Source organism: Hypanus sabinus, chromosome 2, assembly GCF_030144855.1.
Source record: "Hypanus sabinus isolate sHypSab1 chromosome 2, sHypSab1.hap1, whole genome shotgun sequence".
Lineage (NCBI taxonomy): Eukaryota > Metazoa > Chordata > Chondrichthyes > Myliobatiformes > Dasyatidae > Hypanus > Hypanus sabinus.
The window spans coordinates 136,710,346-136,730,595 of NC_082707.1; the positions used below are offsets into that span (position 1 = coordinate 136,710,346).

The window sequence follows — 20,250 nt, forward strand, 5'->3', positions numbered from 1 at the left end:
CTGATTATTTTCTGGAAAGCAAAATGTCTTAATTGATAGTATCCCGAACCAAACTGGCAATATGTTACATGTCACCAGGACCTCGTGCATCATCACTGAATCAGTATAGTGGGCCCAAACAACGCCCACCCATGAACTGATGCAGAAACCTTTCAGGCAGCAAAACCATTACAAAGCTATGTCCTATTCCTGGCTGTCATGCTTTTGCAATGCTACTGCGTGTCCTGTAGCATATTTATAAACTTCCCCAAAAACTACTAAAAATAAATAATCGAATCAAACATTTTAAATTTTTTTACACTTTTTTACAAGTTACTGAAAATTATAAGCAAACTTGCAAACTCGTATTTCTTTCAATGAAACTTTAAATCGTAATTTTCTTTCTAGCTTCTGTAAAATCCCCTATTTACTGAATAGCCTGATAGACTCTGTGCCAGATTAGACCAGGCACAGTATCATTGACCAGGTTCTCCTGTGTAACCATTGGGGAATACTTGAGGTTTCATGCTCTGCCTTGGGATTCCATGTGGACAAGCATACTGATAGAACCACCAGCTGGAATATCTCAGCCTGCTCAGGACCTAAGCATGCACAAAATTCACAGGCATTTACCTAGTACCTGTCAGCAGTCTGGCACAGTACTGCTAGCATTTACCCACAAATTTCAGCCCATTATTGGAATGATAAAAATATGTATAGATGTGGTTTCTGAAAAAGGCAGCAGGATTTAGACATTTGATGCTGTTTGAATCCCTGTAGGAATCTCCAGGAAGTGGTATGAATTTAAGTTATGGAAATCATTTTTCTGCCCATTTTTTAGGCTTCCACGTGCAAAATAAAACTGGATTTGTAAATGCTTTATTTACTAAGTGCTAATGCAAATATGGAATTATCAAATAACACTGAGAAATGAAAATTACTTTTTTTCAGTCATGTACTTTACCTGAATGATTATCATATCAAAGGCATTAAAGGAAACAATATAGATTTTCTTCTTCTTCTCTAAAACAGCCTTAAGTAATTAATAACATCTGTTTTTTATTTAAGTCTAAAACAAGTGGTGCTCTTTCAAGAGGTAATCTTTTAAGGTTAGTTTAGCAATGTAAAATAGAAAAGCTGTACATGTCACTGCATTTCTTTTTGAATCATACACAAGCCTTATAACGCATATTTTAAAGTATTATGAACCAGTCTTCAATGCATTTCACATGAACCATGGTCAAAACCAAAAGTGAAATAGAATGGGAAACATCATAAGAAATATAATTCTTGACATTTGTTCCTCAGTTTTATTTCTCCAGAGTTATACCATCCATGGATATAAGTTTTTAAAATCTACTATGTATTTTTAAAAAAGCAGATCACTTAAGTCAGAAATTTAACAGAACTAAATGTTTTTCATCTGCAAAGTTTCAGTTTTAGGTGATTAGTTGCAAGATGCATTTATTTATTCTTCCTCTTACAACTTATCAATTCTTACAATATTTTAGTAGTTGAGTTTTGCATCTGACAGCAGTTAGAGATTGATAAGAAAACAAACAAAATAATTTTTAGCCTTAATGATAATATGCTTCTGAGAACAAGAACAATAATGTTTAATACCTAGAGAACTTCAACTTTAAATAGCTTAGTTTACAAAAATAATTTTGGCTTTATTGGTTTCCAAACTGTGATTCTACCAGAGTTCAAGAGTTAACTTTAAACAGAGTGATCCACCACAGATTTTCTACAGTTATTATATTGATATTTTAACTTTCTATTTGAAACAAAATGCCTAACTTTTTGTTGCAATGATTACAACACTTCCTCGCTAAGTAAATTATAACTGTACAATCCTGGCCTCAAGCCAAGTATAGAGATTATGGCATCTTATGTATTTGCCCCAGAATAAGGTCAATTGGAAGGTCATTGAAAGCTGTACAAATTAGATACAGTCAAAGACTGCAATTATCCCTGTTGGAACTTATTCCACCTCCAAGTATTGAAGTTCAGCAGGCATATGTGTAGTTTTGAGAGGTGACTATTTGAATTTGTGGTTACTGTGAAACAAGACTGAACTTATTAGTAAAGGTACAGATAAAGTTTGGGTCAAGATGTATATTCTTTTGAAGTATATACCAGAAGAAGTAGTAGTTCCCAGTTACCGCAAAGCTTTGGTTATGAATTCTTATGACTAGCATCTTTGAAATATGGATTTAATTTTGCTAAGCATTATTTCATTCAAAGAAGGTGACTTTCAAACCCATGAATTTGTTCAGAACTTATTAGTTATATAATACCTAATTTAATCTTAGCAGGGATCAAAGTTGAATTTGTACCGACCAGATTTTTTAATAAATGAATCTCAGTCTTCCCAAAGCACAGAATACTATATCAATCCCAAATTTTAAGAATCTAATTCAAGCTCTCCACCCAAATATTAATGGTTTTGCTGTGATTACAGTCATGCATTGTGAAAATTAAAACTACGAGTACAAAAAGGAGTAGAAAGAAAACAAATTGTAGTATTAGGTGGAATATGAGCAAGAATTTCTTTTCCTTGATTTTTTTTCCGGATTTGGGCATTGCAAGTGAGGTTGGAATTTATTACTCATCCCTAATTGCCTTTGAGAAAATGGTGAGCTGCCTCCATACACCACTTCTTGTGAGGGAATCCCAATGTGCTATTAGGTAGGGAGTTCCAGGGTATAGACCTAATAATTATGAAGGACTAGTGATAGATTTCCAAATCAGTATTCGGAATTTGGAAGAGATCCTGCAAGTCATAGAGTTCCATGTGTTGGTTGTCATTATCCTTCTTGGAAATGAGGCATTAGTTTAAGGAGGTGCTCTTACAGAAGACTGTGCAAAAAATTGCAGAGCATTACATAGTGCAATCATTATGGTGCAAGGAATAAGTGTGGAGAGTGCTATGTGGGATGCCAATCAAGTGGGCTTGTTTATTGTGAATGATATGAACACTTTTGAATGTTATTGTAGCTGCATTAACCTCAGTAGACAGAGGTTGTTCTACCATATCTTTGAAATTCACAAATATTAAATGACAATGAAATCACTTGGAGCCCAAGGAAGCCATATTGTAGTTCAGAATAAAGAAATTGCACTGATGATATGTAGTTTGTCTCAATCTTCACAGAGAAAGAAAAAAATTGTTGGCGTAACAAACAACTGCTGGAGGGCAAGTAACATTTGTGGGGATGGGGGTGGGGAGGAAGGAATTAGCAACCTGTATCAGACCGAAAAATAAGGTAGGTAGAGCCAGCTGGGTGGAGGAGAGGGTGAAAGTGTGAATAGTTAGAAGGGCGACAAACAGGAACAGTTGTTGGCCCCCTCTTCCTCATCATCATGATGGATATCTATTATCTATGCATCTCCATCCGCTATAAGGAAGGTCTTAAGACCCTCCATTTCTTTCTGCAGCCAAGAGTCAAGCAGCTAACTGGGCAACACAGTCAGCAAAGATAATTTGGGCTGAATGACCTGTTTCCATTCTGTATGTCTGTAAAACCGTTTCTCTTCCGCCAGCACTCCCATTTGCCTGGCAAAACGTCTTGACCTGAACAACCTGTTTTTGACTCCTCTCACTTCCTACAAATCAAATATATAGCCATGGGCACTCATGTGGGCCCTAGCTGCACCTTTCTTTTCATTAGTTGAATAAAACAGTCCTTGCTCCAAACCTTCCCTGGTCCCACTCCCCAACACTTTAATCCAACAACTCTTTATTACACTGATGTCTACATTGGTGATAGCCCTACACAACACATCAATTTTCTAACCTTCACTACTAACTTCCACACCACTCTCAAATTCACTGCAGCAAAGACTAACATTTCCAACCCTTTCTCCCATTTTCTCCATCTCCACTGCATCTGCTCTCAAGATAAAGTCTTCAAATTCAGGACTCTAGAATGTCTCCCTTTCTGCAGTGGTTGACTGAGCCATGTCTAGCATTTCCACTGTTTCTCTGACTTCTGCTCTCACCACAGCTCCCTTTGCAAATGGAGCAGAGGTAGTTTGCGTGGTCCTCGCCTTTCAGAACCTTCAATCACCACCATTCAGGGATCTAAACAGCTTTTCCAGGATGAGGCATCAATTCACATGCACCTCCTCCAACCTTGCCTACTGCATTTGGAGCTCAAAAGGTAGCCAGCTTCCTGTACACCAGTGTAACCAAGAACAGGTAAGACAATTGATTTGCAGAGTACCCGTTTTCTGTCCACAACAGCCATCCTGAGCTCCCAGAATGTCATTTCAGCTGCCCTTCACATTCCTACCCTGACTTGTCTCTGTCCTTGGCCTTATCAACTGCTAGGATAAGGTCTATTGAAAACTAGAAAAATAATACCTCATAATTCCACTATCAGTAGTGTGCAACACAATGGCTTGAACATTGAAATTTCCAATTTCCCTTACCTTCTGTTCCCTGCCCCTATTCACTTGGTACCCTCATTTTTTCTCTTTTCCCATACCACTACTCTGCTATTTTTATCTCCCTTCCCATCCTCTATCCACACATCTTACCACCAGATCCTCCCTTTACCCCATCTGGTTCTGTCTGCCCTTACCTCTGTCCTAATCACCTCATCATCACCTTTCTTACTTATCAGATTCTAGCATTGATAGCCTTTGTGTTCCTGATTATGACCCTTCTAGCTGTCTCTACCTTTATCCTCCTGTCATTCCAAATGGTTTGACATGTTTTGTCTCTGCCAACCCCCCCCCCTCCATCACCCACCTCTCAACTTTACCCCTCCTCCCCCCATCTATTTCACCACTCTTTATTCATACCTTTGTCACACCATCAACTTTTTGATCTTTCAAATATCTTTCTACTTCTTTAAACTACCATCACTGAAATTCAGCAGCCTTATTCAGAAGTTCTTGTGCATTTCAATTTTAAAATGACCACCTCTATTCTTTTTGTAAATCAAAAAGTTAACTTGCAGTCCTCGAGCTAGTTGAAACCTCTCAATCTCCAGTGGAATTTTCTTTTATCATGATGTTTTCATCACTGTCTAATTTTCTTAGTAATTGTCATTAATTGCTGGACGATTGTTCATTTTTGGCTTTCTTGACTTAGCTGGCATTTTCCTCATCAGAGGACTTTGATGAATTCAAAGATCTATCTTTGACAACTACGGCAATTGCAAACTGTTCCTTGATATTTAAGGTATTAATTAGATAATTTATTCCTAAGATAACCTAGATATAATTTTACATGAATGAGTAAAGATTAGTTGTAAAACAAGTTGTTTTTGACTTGCATTCTACTGAAGTCAAATTAGGGAATTTGCTTTGCCCTTGTTGCTTGTGGTATGCACTTTCTGATAACTATTTATTTGAGTCGATTTGGTAATTGTAAGGAAGTTCACTTGGAATGAAGTTTTTCTTATTCAAAGTTTAACCTCCGTATTATGTACTCACAAACGGAGAAAATCTGATCAACAAACCAGGTAGAACATCTGAGAAAATTTGTTCAACATGCCACATTTACTCAGCTTATAAATCAATACTGTTGAAGCCTTTGGTGTCAGAAGAACTCCAAGACAATTTTATGTTTGTAGTTTGAATCCTTTCTGTGAAAATGTGCTATTTCAGCTCTTCCCTATTTTATTATTTAAAAAGGAGATAATATTGACTATTTATCAACAGAGCAGAATTTTGCTGACCTCAGTAATATAATATGCTGGACACTTGTTGAGAACTATCATGTTTTATCATTTGTGTAAGTATTTGGTATTTTTACAAACTTTTATATAATGCAACAACAACAAATGAAATAACAGCAGGCTTGATTTGCAAGATTACGGGAACAAGTCAGGGGAGAGGACTAAGTTTGACTTCTCTTTCAAAGATATAAAATAAAATTACTAGCAGTTGCTGTAAACTTGAAATATAAATAAAAATACTGGAAATGCACAGCAGATTAGTCAAGAATTATTGAGAGAGAAGCACAGCCAGTGTTTCAGATCAATCTTGTTTCTTAGAAAGTTTATCTGATAAAAGATCTTCAACCTAAAGCATTATATCTGTTTTTCACTCTATAAATGCTGTCTAACATGCTGGGTATTTCTGTAAATTTTACTTTTATCCATCTCTATCAGATACTTAACAAGCAGGACAGACAGAATCACCTTACCCTATTCTAGTACCATTCCCTAAATTCTTATGATACAATATGATCAAATTCCTAATAGCTATATAATATATCCCATTATGTCATCTGAGTTATTGCTGCACGTGAGAAGATTTATTAATATTTCTAACAGAAAATCTCTCACCCACAGTCTTACCTCGCAATTATTCACAAGGGTGAAGTATTCTTTTGAAGCAGGGAAAGAATGCCAGACCGGGAAAGTCCAAAATTAGCTGCAACTGCATTCTTATTGTCCTATACACCCAGAGGTGAAAATAAATTAAGTGTTCTTACTAGTATGGTTGTTATCACTAGCATTACTGATTTAACTCATTTGTATTGATTGTACCAGCCTCTTTCTTAGCAGTATGCCTGATCAAATTGTCCTAGTTTACTTCTGCTTCCATCTGCAGCTTAAAAACAATTACTGTATAGTTACCCAGCTTCACCCAGTCAAAAAGGTCAAGGTAAATTTACTACCAAAGTACATATATGTTACCATATACAACCCTGAGATTTATTTTGTTTAAGGTATGACAGTAGGTGATAGTGTACTTCAGATCTACAAATACAGCATTGCCATGGGGACCACTTTGAAATAGCTTACATGTACATTGATCACACTTTCCTTTCAATATTGCCAGCATTTGAGATTTGTCATCAATTTCAGACATTGTGTCTTTTAATTTTAAAATTGTGACAGATACCGGATTTCTATGCAAGTGGTCTATAGCTAAGCAAGTGCAACCTAAAATGAAGTAACTTGCATGAAGAGAATTTTTGAGATGTGTTTGAATTTACAATCTCACCCTCCTGATTTGCTCTACATGCCTCCTCTGGGCAGCATAATGTTGCTGCTAGTGTAGCAATCTCTTTCTTTCTTTCTAAATCTTTTTATTATTATTAGTAATATGGACAGAATACAAATGATATATTGATAAAGAAATTACAAACATACAAATTCCATTACATATGAAAAAACATACATAATAGTTACAATGTAAATGAGTTTACCAAGACATAAGCCATACAATATATGTATGAACATGGTAAGTCTAAATATTTCATAATATATGATATAAAAAAACAGAAAAAGAAAGAAAAAAAATAATAAAAAATATATATATATATAATGCAAAACTAGCTAATCTACTAATCTAATAACTAATATAGAAGAAAAAAGAAGCAAAAAAAAGAGAGAGAGAAAAAAGGGGGCTGTTTATAATATCTCACAAGAATAAATATTCATCAATGCCATCACTTCCGGTCCTCTCAACATACATAAGCTAAAAGCTGGGAAATCAAATGAACTTGGAACAGGGTCATATTACATCATATGAAAATGTTGAATAAATGGTCTCCATAACATTTCAAATTTAATAGAAGTCTCAAAAACACCACTTCTAATTTTTTCTAAATTTAAACATAACATAGTTTGAGAGAACCAATTAAATACAGTGGGAGGATTAATTTCCTTCCAATTCAACAATATAGATCTTCTAGCCATCAGAGTTAGAAATGCAATCATTCGACGGGCAGAAGAAGATAAATGCAGTGAGTCTAACATTGGTAAAGGTGTAGCAATCTCAGTAGAACTTGGGGAATCCCTATGGGAATGTGGGGAGAATAAAATGAAATCAAAGTAAGTAGCCACTTCATTGTGCCATAGGGCCTGTTTCCATGCCTCTTTGTAAATAGCACTCCTGTCCCTCATTTTTATTCCCTCAAGTGAGTAAAGCACAGAAGTGATCACATCTCATGTACAACTGGTTTTGTCATCCATTGCCAGTTTATCATTGACCATCTCTGCCAAATCACCCAATTTTTCAAGGTCATCTTGGATACACAGGTCATCTTATTTTTACAACTATTTACCTCCTTAAACTGTTCTTCACTGTCTTTTCCCTGTTACTGCCAGCAACTGGATCCTTTTGTGTCCAGAATAATGAAAGCTGCCTTCATTTTGGCTCCCTTGCCCATTCCCTCATGCTAGAATTATTGACTGAACTAGCCTGCAGTTTATTTCTTAGCTTGCCAAACTTGCTCTGCTCACGAACCATGCCACCCCCTGCAGTCCATTCCTATCCTATTCTTCACCACAGAACAACTTCTCCTGACTCAATGGCAATAATTTCCTGTGTATAGGACACGATCATCTATTACCAATGCCCAAATAAAGCTTTTTCTTGATTTTGTTGTCCTTGACATTTACTGCCTATTTCATTCTCACTTTCAGTTTACAATTCTGTTGCAACAGCAATAAAAGTAGATCCAAGATCTAATGCAGGTTTTCTCTGTCATGTTGATCGCCAACAAATTCATGGATTGCATAAAATTTCCCATCGGACTAGCCTAGATTTTCCAGTTGTAACAACAATGAAATTGTAAGTATTTGCTCTCACTGAGACATGAAATTTTCTGTAACTTTGGGATATCTGCACTGTTCAAAATGGAACATGTGAAATTACAGTCAGCTGTCTCCATAGGGTGTATTGTTTAGCAACAGTATTCACTGGTAGCATGGAAAATGTATGAAATGACAATTATCAATGAAATATTCTTACTGTAAAATAACTTGAAATGGTATATGTTGCTGTATGAGACCTCAGTAAGTCATCTTTAGCCCATAATTGCTATCTGACAAGCTTCCAAACCCCATAAAAAAGTTTAATTTTGTGCATATGAATTATACTTTCTATAAAGTTCCACATCAGACATTCTGCAAACCATACGTTACCTGCTGGAATTTTATTTTTAAATCTTTCTATTCTGCAGTTTTTTCACCTCCTATGAAAACATCCTCAAAAATATGATACTCTTTTTGTATTGTCCACCTATATTAATCTTCCAATTTCTGTCTCAGCATCCATACAGTTTTAATACAGTGATTTGTTTTAAACAGAAGATGATAAGGAAATGGAACAGATTTGACAGCTGTACGTATAGAATTCACTCCATGTATGATGTGAATGAATTGCATTAAAAAGTTAACCATAATAAAAATGTAATAATAGAACACTGATTTGTTGTTATTTCTTTGATGAGATTTAATTCTGGGTCACGGACACCATTGATGCCTCCTTTGTGTTAACCATTTAATTTCAGGCCTGATCCAACTTTAAATATGCTTCTCGAAATACAATGACTTAGATGTGTTTTAAAATACTAATTTCCATTGGGATTACAGTTTATTTTATTCCTCATTTTAAAGACATTGGTGTATTTCTAGCACTTTCACTGTTGTACTAGGATGAATCATCCAAGCTGATTAGATTATCTCGATTAATTTTTTTATTGAACTGTATATTGATATAATTTCAAATATCAGATCACTGATGTGTTTCACTCTCTATAAACATGATAATACATGAGAACCATCAGTAACCAACCACAAATGCTGAAGGTTGCTGCTTACTTACACCCTTTAAGGAAAGAATATCTCTCTAGACTGGTCTCCATTATCACATAGAAGTTAACTGAAAATGTGTAACAAGTGATTGCCTTATCAGCTTTACTCGCCTCCCTCCTTTGAATTTCTTCTGTGCCAAAAACTATATATTGATGAAATTTTATTTTATTTATAGATTGTAAAGTTACTGGATGGCAAACGCTCTCAAACAGTTGGAATTCTTATATCAAGTCTACATCTAGAAATGAAGGATATACATCAAGGTATGTTTTGTATGTTCAAGCAAGATAGACAAATAACCATAGTTTTTTACTTACTTGTAGAACACAGAATATAGATTATTACAGCACAGTACAGCCCTTCAGCCTATAAAGTTGTACTGACCCTTAACTTACTCCATGATCAATCAATCAAATCCTTCACTCTCACAGAGCTCTCCGTTTTTATTTCATCCGCATACCTAAGAGTCTCTTAAATGTCCCTAGCGTATCAACTGTACCTCAATCACCACCCCGGCTGTGTATTCCATGCACTTATCACTCTCTCTGTAAAAACCTACCTCTAATATCCACCCTATGCTTTCCTCCAGTCACCTTAAAGGTATGTCCTTTCGTATTAGCCGTTAACATTCTTGGGGAAAAAAGGGTGCTGGCTATCCACACTGTGTATATGTCTTACCACCTTATACACCTCTCTCAAGTATCCTCATATCTTCCTTTGTTCCAAAGAGAAAAACACTAGCTCACTCAACATTTCATCATAAGACTTGCTCAAATTCAGAAAGCATTCTGGTGGATTTCCTTTGCATTCTTTCTAATGCTTCCATGTACTATTTACAATGGGATACCATAACCACACCAAGTGTGATCTAACCAGATTTTTATAGACCTGTAACATTACCTCATGGCTCTTGAACTCTACCCCTCTGACTAATGAAGGCCAACACATCATTTGCTGCCTTGACCACCCTATCTACTTGTATTGCAAATTTGAGGGTTCTCTGGACTTGGACCCCAAGACCCCCCTGTTCCTCCACACTACTAATAATCCTCTGTCATCAAGTTTGATCTTCCAACGTATATCACTTCACACTTTTTCAGAATGAACCCCATCAGCCACTCCTCAGACCAGCTCTACAGCCTGTTAGTATTCTATTGTAACCTACGACAACCTTCTGCACTATTCACGACACCACCAACCTCCACTTCCTTTTCTTAAGTCACTTATAAAAATCATAAAGAGCAGGGATCGCACAACAGATGGCAACGGAACACCATTGGCCACCAACCTCAAGGCAAAATACATTCCGTCTACTACCACCCTCTGCCTTCTGTGGGCAAGCCAACTTTGAATCCCTGGATCCCATACCTCCTGACTTTCTGACAGTGCCTACTATGGGGAAGCTTGTCAAATGCCTTACTAAAATCCATATACGCCATTTCCAAGCTCTACCTTCATCAATTTCTCACCTCCTCCACCATGAGCCATCTCTTCGGCCCCGATGTTGCCTTGTGCCATTGAGAAGCCTTTGGGATGAGCCCGAGCCCGGCTCTCCCAAGTTGTTCTTGGCCAACCACATCCCTGAAGCGAAGAGCAGACTTAGCACTCTGAATGGCTTCAGATGGGGTACATTTCCTCCCTGTTGCCACATGGGGAGCTGCTATTCGAAAGTCTAGCTGGCATTTTATATCATTTTAAACAAGTGAATAATGTATATATGATGTTTGTGTTCCTGCTTTCACAAAGAATTATGCAACAATCATGCCAGTTTTTCTGCCTTCCTAAATGGGATTTTCTTCATCAAAATCCTGTGGCGAATCTTAAATTGGAGAAGTCTAAAATCCAAATCCTACATACTTAACCCTACTTCTCATTTTATTTGTATCTACACTATTGTTGTGTTCAGTTTTGGAATTTAACGTAAGCAGATGCTCATCAGCAATTTTTGTTTGGACCTGTTCAGCTGCAGAAAATATTACATTACTATATTCAGAGTTTGATGCATGATTTACCCAATCCAGAAAGTGATTAGTTATTTTAACAACATTTGCCACCACAACAATATATTTATAAAATTAAACTTTTGGAAATTACTGATTGGTGTTGCACTATTGTATCGATTAAAGTGTCTGACATTGTAATTCATTGCTGAGGGATTTAACTCCAATCTGAGATTCCTTATGAACAGATTTCTGTCATGGTGTGTAACATGTTTCTCTGTGTGTTCTCTTTTCATGATAGCATTAATATGAAATCATTAATATTTCTTATTCTACTCAAATATACAAGGAGAAGGATGATATGCATTAATATGTTTTGAAAATGAAGGTATAAAAGGCATCATTCTGTGCATCCTCTCCAGGCTGTCTGAGAAAAACCCATTCAGGTTCATCCTGTTTCCCAGCTTTTGGTCTGTAACAAATTAAATCTCCCTCCTTTCCATTTTTCCAAAGAAAATAACTGGTACTCAGCTATTTTCTAAACATAACTAGAATTTTGTAATGCTGGCAGCATCTTTTTTAAAATTCCCTTGCATCCTCTCTTCTGTTCTCAGAATTTCCTGTGGGGTGATGACCAGAACTGTACGTTATCCCAGTTGCAGCCCAGTTTCTTGCTTGTACAGTTCTAATATAATAATTATTTTTCTATTATGCCTCTGTAAAGACCAGTATACTATCTATCTCTGATGCTCTATATGTCTGTCCATTATTTCAAGGATCCATTCCAAGATCCTGAAAGTATCCCTGGGAATCCCTGACTTGCTTACCTCTCACCCCCACCCACAAGTACATTTGGACTTCTCCAAAAAGAATTCCAATTCACACTCTGTGACCACCTGAACTCCATATTGATGTCTTCCTATAGCCTGTAACATTTCTCTTCATTGTCAAGCACATTGGCAATTTTAGCATCATTTGTAGATGTTTTAATTAAAGTTAAAATCATTGACACAGTCCACAAAAAACATTAAACCTGTTTTAAGTGCTGTGGAAAATCCCACAGCTCTAAAAGTTCCATTAACCATTAGTATTTGTTATCTCCCAATGAATTACCAGATATCAAAATATTCTCATTTTTGCTAAACTATTCAAAAGACTAGATAATTGTGATGGAGAAAAGCAAAATATTAAAAATACTTTAAAAAAATCAAGCCAAATACCCTGTTTGGTATGAGTGAAAAGAAGACCATATTTCTAATGTGTAATTGATCCCACCAGGATAGGTGAATGTTCCTTCTTTCCTAACCCTATATTAACTATTGAAACAAGCTGCTCTAACTTCTGTGTCAACTTAGCCCATGTTGTCAAATGCTCTTGAGAGAGGATTGTTTTGAATTCAGCAGAAACACAAGATATGTTTATTATGTTTGGAGCAGCTGTGGTGATTGCACACTTGGTACAATCTAAATAGTTAATTTTAAAAATGTCCTTGTGCTAGTTTGCATTTTAGGTCTCAAACCATTGTGTTAGATTAGACTTGCTAACCTAAAGCTGAGCAAATCTAGAAGTTTAAAAAATATTTCTTCATTCTGAATAACATGTAACATGTGTTCTTTTGAATCTGTCTCAAAGATCAAGGGATTTTGTCTTATGAACCTAGGCCAGAACTGGTGCCAGAACAATTTTGCTCATGAATTTTTGGGGCATAAGGGCTCTGCTAGTCTCTCAACTGCATGTCAATCCTATCACAATTCTCTGCATCATAAATCACACAGTTATTGTGGTATGACAGAAAGTCAGTCAGACCGGAGGCATCCTCCAGGGAGTGCTCTGTGGATAGTTGACATGTCTGTTAAAGACTGGCACAACAGATAGGTCACAAAGTTAAGCCGAGAGGGATTTTTATCACTGTGCTCATATTCCTCTGGTGAACTGCCTTGGTGACAGTCTCTGCTAAACTTTACAAATAAAATCTAATTTTGCTTTCCTCTTTTTCCACAAGAAGCATAATCCTTCAGGAAACCTTCCAGCTAGACTAATGTAAGCTACATTTGACTGGTCCCAGAAAGTCTGAGATGAGTGATGTTTGTGCAGTTAAAATTATTTTTTCAAGGTCTTTAAATCAGTATAGAATGACCTGACAAAGGGGAGAAAATCAGATTTGACTTGCTAAATACTGGAAGGAATAATAAACAAAAGAAGTGCTGCTTTTCTGTGGCTACCTGTGGAAAACATCCTTAATGAAATTTCCATGAGAATCTATGTTGAATACAGCAGAATGACATATGAGCTTTTATGGATGTGCTAGGCTAAATGTCATTCAAAAATAATTAAGTTTGTCTTCAGGTTCAGGATAGCATAAGCTCACACAATTGGTAAATTAATACAACCAAACCAAGAACATGTGGATTCCAAATACTCCATTCATTTTATGTGTCACAGTACATGAATTTAGTTTGAAAGTGTTTTAATGTGTGTGCCTGCTAGTTTGTTAAGTGCACAATGCTGATCTGTTTTTTGTCGTCAGTGACGGTTATTATAACCAAATGGGTACAATGCTACACTAATGATCTTTCTGTATATAAATTCTTGCTTTTGTGAGCGGACACCATAGTGCCACAGGAAAATGTTGCCTTAATTTACCTCAAAATAGATTTCAAAAGCCAGACTTGGCTGAGTAACAGTTTTTCTAGTTATAAGAATCCAATAAAATTACCAGCTCTTCACAGCATGTGTCTGCTTCCTTTCTGTTTATCTCAAAGTTTCAATAAAGTGGAAAATTTGAGCAGACAATATGTGTTTAGATCACTGGTAAGAATTTGTGATCCTTTAGAAAACTATCAGGCTGCATTTTGGGGAAGCAACATAGTAATTTTTCTTGTAAACCATATAACATTTTCAGTGCCAGGGATAGCTCTTAATGTTAGTTTCCATGGCTTGGAAGATTAGTCCAAAACAATATACAATGACATTTAAGTGAAATATATTACTTTAACCGTATTTCAGTTCTAATATATCAGAAACAGTCTTTTAAAATGTTGGTGCATTCCGTGAGCTATATCCTTTGACATTAAAATAGTGAAATGTTCATTTTCTTGTTTATAAGAGATGTACTGTATGTAGGATTCTATTCAGGATGCAGTACTAGTGCAATTTGACAGTAGGTTCAGCATTGCCAATAAATCTGATTTAATGCACTATATGTAACATATAATTTCAGCTATTTTAAATCTGGACAACTCAGTAGTGGATTTGGAGACCCTTCAGGCCTTGTACGACAATGTAAGTACTGATGCCATTAAAATAATCAATACATTATAGTCTTTGAAAATGTAATGCAGAAAATAATTGAATCTACGTGGTATATTAGTATTAGTTTTGGCTTGATGGTGAATACAGTATAATTTTCAATTGCATTTCATTCAATAAAGGCAAGGTAATGACGATTCTACTTGCTGTTAAATGCATGTTATCCATGAACTTCAGAATTTTAGTTTAAAAAAAAGTTAGTGCATCTTGTTTTTGGAGCCAAATTTTCATCATTGTGTTATTGGCAATAAAATGGAAATTTCGCTTTTCAAGTTCAGTGAAATGAGGTGTTTTGACATTTCTGGTGTGTTTAATTTACACCTATAATGACTTTGCTCAGTGGTTGCTCTATTGACCAGAAGGTATTATGACATTCAGTCACCAATTTGATTATGTTAGTCATGGTATTCTGCTTAATTGTCATTCTATTTAATAGAATTGGCTGTAAAATAACTGTCAACTTGCATGCCAACCTTGTGCATGATTTTAAGTATTACACCAGCCACATATAAGAAAAATATGCCTTTGCTTTTGTGCAATATGTGCACAACTAATATCTAACATACAATAACATATATAAGGATGAGCTAAAGCTCAATATGTAGACATAATGGATATCTGAGGCAAAAGGAATGCCATTGGAAGCATCAGTTATTATGGATGGAATTGAAATGGCTATAGCCCCTTGGAAAGTTTATGAACATGGAGTGCATTATGTGTGGGTACTCATCAGGAAGACTACTTAATGATAGGTGCAAGAAACATTGAAAATCAAAATAGAATGAAATATCCCTTTATAGTATATATTTCCCTTTGGTTCTGTAGTCATTTCTCCCATTCCTCTACCATAACTATTTTCTTAGACCTTCATGCATCACAGAATCTCACACCTTCAATCTTCTTTATTTGGACCATTAACATTTTCAAATTGTTCATGAGGGCAGAAACATGTAATAATTATTGCAACTGCCTATACTGCATTACCCATTCTATTTTTCTTCATTTCATTCTTCACACAAGTTGTGTAAAAGAACACATTGATCTCTGATCCTAATGCTTTTTGTGAGGCAGGCTGTGATCTGGGAAGTCTCTAGCTGAGTTATTCTGCACAGAACTTGAATGCCTATGCTGGCCGCCCTCTTGCAGAAGTCTTCTTCTTGATAAGTTTGACCTTGCCTTCCTTCTTGGAAAGGATAATCTTTTGCCTGGGATATGTTTCGGAAACCGAATCCTTAAGCTGGTTGATTCCAATCAAATTCTTCTGTTCATTGTACAGCAGGATAGAAGATGTAATAGCTTCTGCTGGTTTCTAAAAGCATTAAGAGACAGCTCAAAATACCCAAAGGTCTGCAGAGAGGATTCTTGACAACCTTTGCTGTTTTAAAGTAGGCAATCTGCATTTCTATGGAGAAAGAGGCGTCCAATGATCCTGGATCACTCCTGAAGTAAAGGACTTCCAGAACAGCATCGCATACCTCCAGTGCTTTAAAATTGTAAATAATGTTGCTCATAATAGGTGCAGCAATTTCACAGAGACTTGCCTCAAATGTGTGATGTTTCAAAAACTTCTTCTCCTCAGATGAGTCTTGCTAAAGTCTAAATCGCATAAACTCCAAAGGTTTTCCTAAAGCCTTCAAGGACACATTTTCATCCATCACACTTTACCCCATTTTACCCTGTCTTTTTTCTCTTTATTGATTGCTACATCTTAACTTAAATTTCCATTTCCACAAATTTAAGTACCTGCGAATGCAAGAAAAGTATTGAGGTAAATTGAGGAAAGCACCAAGTTAGTGGATTTTACTAGCAACTCTTGTGACTTGGTCATGATCATCCTTATTCTCATTATCTACATTTGCCAAAATGAAATGTCTTCATACTTCTACCCATCGTCAGTATTATTGTCATCATATCTGCATCTACCAATTTGGTTTAAACTTTCTTTATTTTTCTAGGATCCGAACATCTCTAGTAAGGCCAGCACATTGCCCAAAGCTAATTGCCCTTGGAAAGTTTAGCGGTAAAACTATCTCAATTCTGTCATGAAGGCACTCCCACAAGGCTTTTGGGAAGTGATATCCAGAATGCAATCCATAACGAGGAAGGACTGTCAATATATTTCCAAAATTTGTTTCTAATTCCAGAGACCTACATTAAAATATTGCAGTTAGTAATTTAAAATCAATGGTCTTGTTAAAGGTCTTGATAAAGACATTGCAAAAACTCCAGATTGCTGTAAAAACCTATTACTGTTATTCGGGGGATGAGATCTGCCATCTAGTCTAATCAATCTTTGCCCCCAAAAATTGGTTAATACCCATGTGATTAATTCCTAAATGTCCTCAGAAAAAGCTTAACAAGCCATTCAGTATAAGGATAAATGCCACCTTTTCCAAAAAATAAAATCTTGAAAAATGAATTAAACAAAATTTAGGATGATACAAAACATACAAAACAAGGGAGAAATCCTACAAGCAATGGGATTCTGTTGTACCTACTGCTCTTGCCAGTAGAAGTTTTGCTGGAATAGCCAAAATGAGTAATTGCAATACATAGAGTAGGTGTAAATGTTTAGCATGATTAATAGAGGATAAGAGGGTTGTATTGTGCAGAATAAGGCCAAGCTTCTTGAGAACAATACAGGTTTGAGCAATCTTCCATGTTATGAATAGATACCAGTGTGCTAAACATACTGGAACATCCTAACATTTTTTCCTTTTTCTCCCCTTCTCCCTCTCTCCCTCTCCCCTTCTCCCTCTCCCCTTCTCCCTCTTCCCCCTCCCTCTCCCTCTCCCCCTCTCTCTCCCCATCTCTCCACTCCATCTCCCCCTCCTCTCTCTCTCTCTCTCTCCCCCCATCTCTCTCCCCCTTCCCCATCTCTCCCCTCCCCCTCTCTCCCACCCTCTCTCTTATATATATATGAATGTATCTCTCTCTGTGCCTCCCTCTCTCCCTCCCTTTCCCTCTCCCCCTCTGAGAGATGATGGAGAAGCTTTCAAAGTCCAACAAATGACAACTAAAAAAGTTATAAGAAGGGAAAATAAATTGCTGATGAACAATGGGTACTTTGCATCAGTCTTCTCTGTGGAAGGCGCCAGCAGTGTGCCAGAGGTTTGTGAGTGTCAGAGAGCAGCAGTGAGTGCCATTGCTTTTACAAAGGAAAAAGTGTGAGGCAAAGTCAAAGGTCTTAAGGTGGATAAGTCACCTGGACCAGATGAACTACATCCCAGTGTCCTGAGAGAGGTTGCTGAAGAGATAACAGATCCATTAGTCATGATCTTTCAAGAATCACTTGATTCTGGCATGGTTCCGAAGGATTGGGAAATTGCAAATGTCACTCCACTCTTTGAAAAGGAAGGGAGACAAAGGAAAGGAAAATTACGGCCAGTTAGCCCAACGTCAGTGGTTGAGAAAGTGCTGGAGTCTACTATCAAGGATGAGGTTTCGAGGTACTTGGAGACTAATGTTGAATAAATTAAAGGCAGCATGGTTTCTGTGAAGTGAAATCTTGCTGACAAATCTTTTAGAGTTCTTCAAGGAAGTAACAAGCAGGGTGGACAAAGGAGAGGTAGTAGATGTCAGATTATCATTGACAGGATCATACTCAAAGTGGCGCTTCACAAATACCTGGCGTGGAGGATGTGGTTCCTGATAGCTAGGTAGGTTCTTAAGGATGACACTTCCACTGGCATTCTGGAGCATTTCCTGCAAGACCTTTGGATCATTCCCAACCTCTTTTCCATTCACTTCCTTGATGATGTCCCCCACATGTAGCAGACCTTGTTGGTCAATCATGCCTCCATGAAGAATTCGCGCAATCACAAGTTCACTGTTTTCAACCCTGAATGTTACACCCAAATGTTCACCCTTGACTTTGCGAATCCCCACCATTCGGACTGCATCAGGTGGGACAGGCTGATTGTTGAACGTAGAGTCCATATAAGACTCTGGACTTGGGGGTGGAGTTTCATAGTTTTTGGAGGCGACAGAATCATGAGCTTCCAACAGAGACTGAAAATGTGGTTCTTGGAGAATATGACTGAGTTCTGCTGCAGTATCATTCTCCTTGGCAATTGGAGTGATATCATTAATGATCTCCTTCACCAACTCCAAGTTATTATCATGCACAGCTTCCAGCTTAGTGTCTTCCAGTTTCTCATGCGCCTTAGCAAGTGACCGAACAATTGGGCTCTCCATGATTCCTCTTAGGAACAGTAAATCAAGATCCTTGGCTCCAGTAGAGTTTGGTAAGTCATTCAAGTTGTCCAAGACCTGCTGCATAGCCTACAATGTTCTGTCATCCTACAGGTCAATTACAATCTGCTTGATATACATCCTTTGCCACTTAATATTCTTCTGAAGAAATGCAATGAATATAAAGCTTGTCAAGCAAATTTCTTCCTGAAGTTTCACAATCTAGGTTAGTTCAGCTGGAATTTTAGTGTCTTTGAGTACAGAAGTTGGGATGTAATGCTAAAGTTGTACAAGGCGTTGGTAAGGCCAAATTTGGAATATTGTGTGCAGTTCTGGTCACCGAATTATAGGAAAGTTATCAATAAATTAGAGAGAGTGCAGAGACGATTTACTAGGATGTTACCTGGGTTTCAGCAATTAAGTTACAGAGAAAGGTTGAACAAGTTAGGTCTCTATTCATTGGAGCGTAGAAGGTTGAGGGGGGATTTGATCGAGGTATTTAAAATTTTGAGAGGGATAGATAGAGTTGACGTGAACAGGCTGTTTCCATTGAGAGTAGGGGAGACTCAAACTAGAGGACATGATTTGAGAGTTAGGGGGCAGAAGTTTAAGGGAAACACGAGGGGGTATTTCTTTACTCCAAGAGTGATAGCTGTGTGGAATGAGCTTCCTGTAGAAGTAGTAGAGGCCAGTTCAGTTGTGTCATTTAAGGTAAAATTGGATAGGTATATGGACAGGGAAGGAGTGGAGGGTTATGGGCTGAGTGCAGGTAGGTGGGACTAGGTGAGATTAAGGGTTCGGCACGGACTAGGAGGGCCAAGATGGCCTGTTTCTGTGCTGTGATTGTTATATGGTTATATGTCATTTACTTGGATTTTCACAAGGCATTTGATAAGGTGCACTTGTCATAGTATGAACACAAATAGACCTTCTGCCCCTTGAGGCTTCTAATAAGATAAAATCCTATGATGTTACAAGAAAGATACTGGCATGAATAGAGTAGGGGAATGGCTGACAGGCAGGAGGCAGCGAGTGGGAATAAAAGGAGCCTTTTCTGGCTGGCTGCCAGTGGCTACTGGTGTTCCCTGAGGGTCAGTATTAGGAACACTACTTTTCTTATTTGTCAGTGATTTGATAATGGAATTGATAGCCTTGTGGCAAAGTTTGTGGATGATACAAAGATAGGTGGAGGGGTAGGTAGTGCTGAGGAAGCAATGCAATTGCAGCAGGACTTAGACAAATTGGAAGAATGGGCAAAA

At 37.1% G+C, this 20,250-nt stretch overlaps 2 protein-coding genes across 3 annotated transcripts in view; one reads left to right on the forward strand and one right to left on the reverse strand.

Annotated features, from left to right (window-relative positions):
- fmn1 (formin 1) overlaps window positions 1-20,250 on the forward strand; it is a 279,413-nt gene that overhangs the window by 114,339 nt on the left and 144,824 nt on the right. For both annotated transcript variants that reach the window (XM_059955635.1, XM_059955642.1), the window contains 2 exons: window positions 9,724-9,811; window positions 14,709-14,770. In XM_059955635.1, coding sequence (XP_059811618.1) covers window positions 9,724-9,811; window positions 14,709-14,770 — 150 coding nt within the window. The remainder of the gene's footprint in view (window positions 1-9,723; window positions 9,812-14,708; window positions 14,771-20,250) is intronic.
- Window positions 15,921-19,078, reverse strand: LOC132390627 (MAGUK p55 subfamily member 2-like). The gene is made up of 2 exons (XM_059963225.1): window positions 18,251-19,078; window positions 15,921-16,106 (listed from the first exon to the last, which is right to left on the reverse strand). The coding sequence occupies exons 1-2, from the start codon at window positions 19,076-19,078 to the stop codon at window positions 15,921-15,923; spliced, it is 1,014 nt and encodes a 337-aa protein (XP_059819208.1).

What these genes read in the sequence shown, in the direction of transcription:
- LOC132390627 (XM_059963225.1), bottom strand. Translation starts at nt 19,078, where the DNA reads ATGCAGCAGGTCTTGGACAACTTGAATGACTTACCAAACTCTACTGGA. An exon ending in TATTCAACATTAGTCTCCAA is followed by an intron (nt 16,107 to 18,250) that starts GTACCTCGAAAC and finishes TAATGCTTTTAG; the next exon opens with AAACCAGCAGAAGCTATTAC.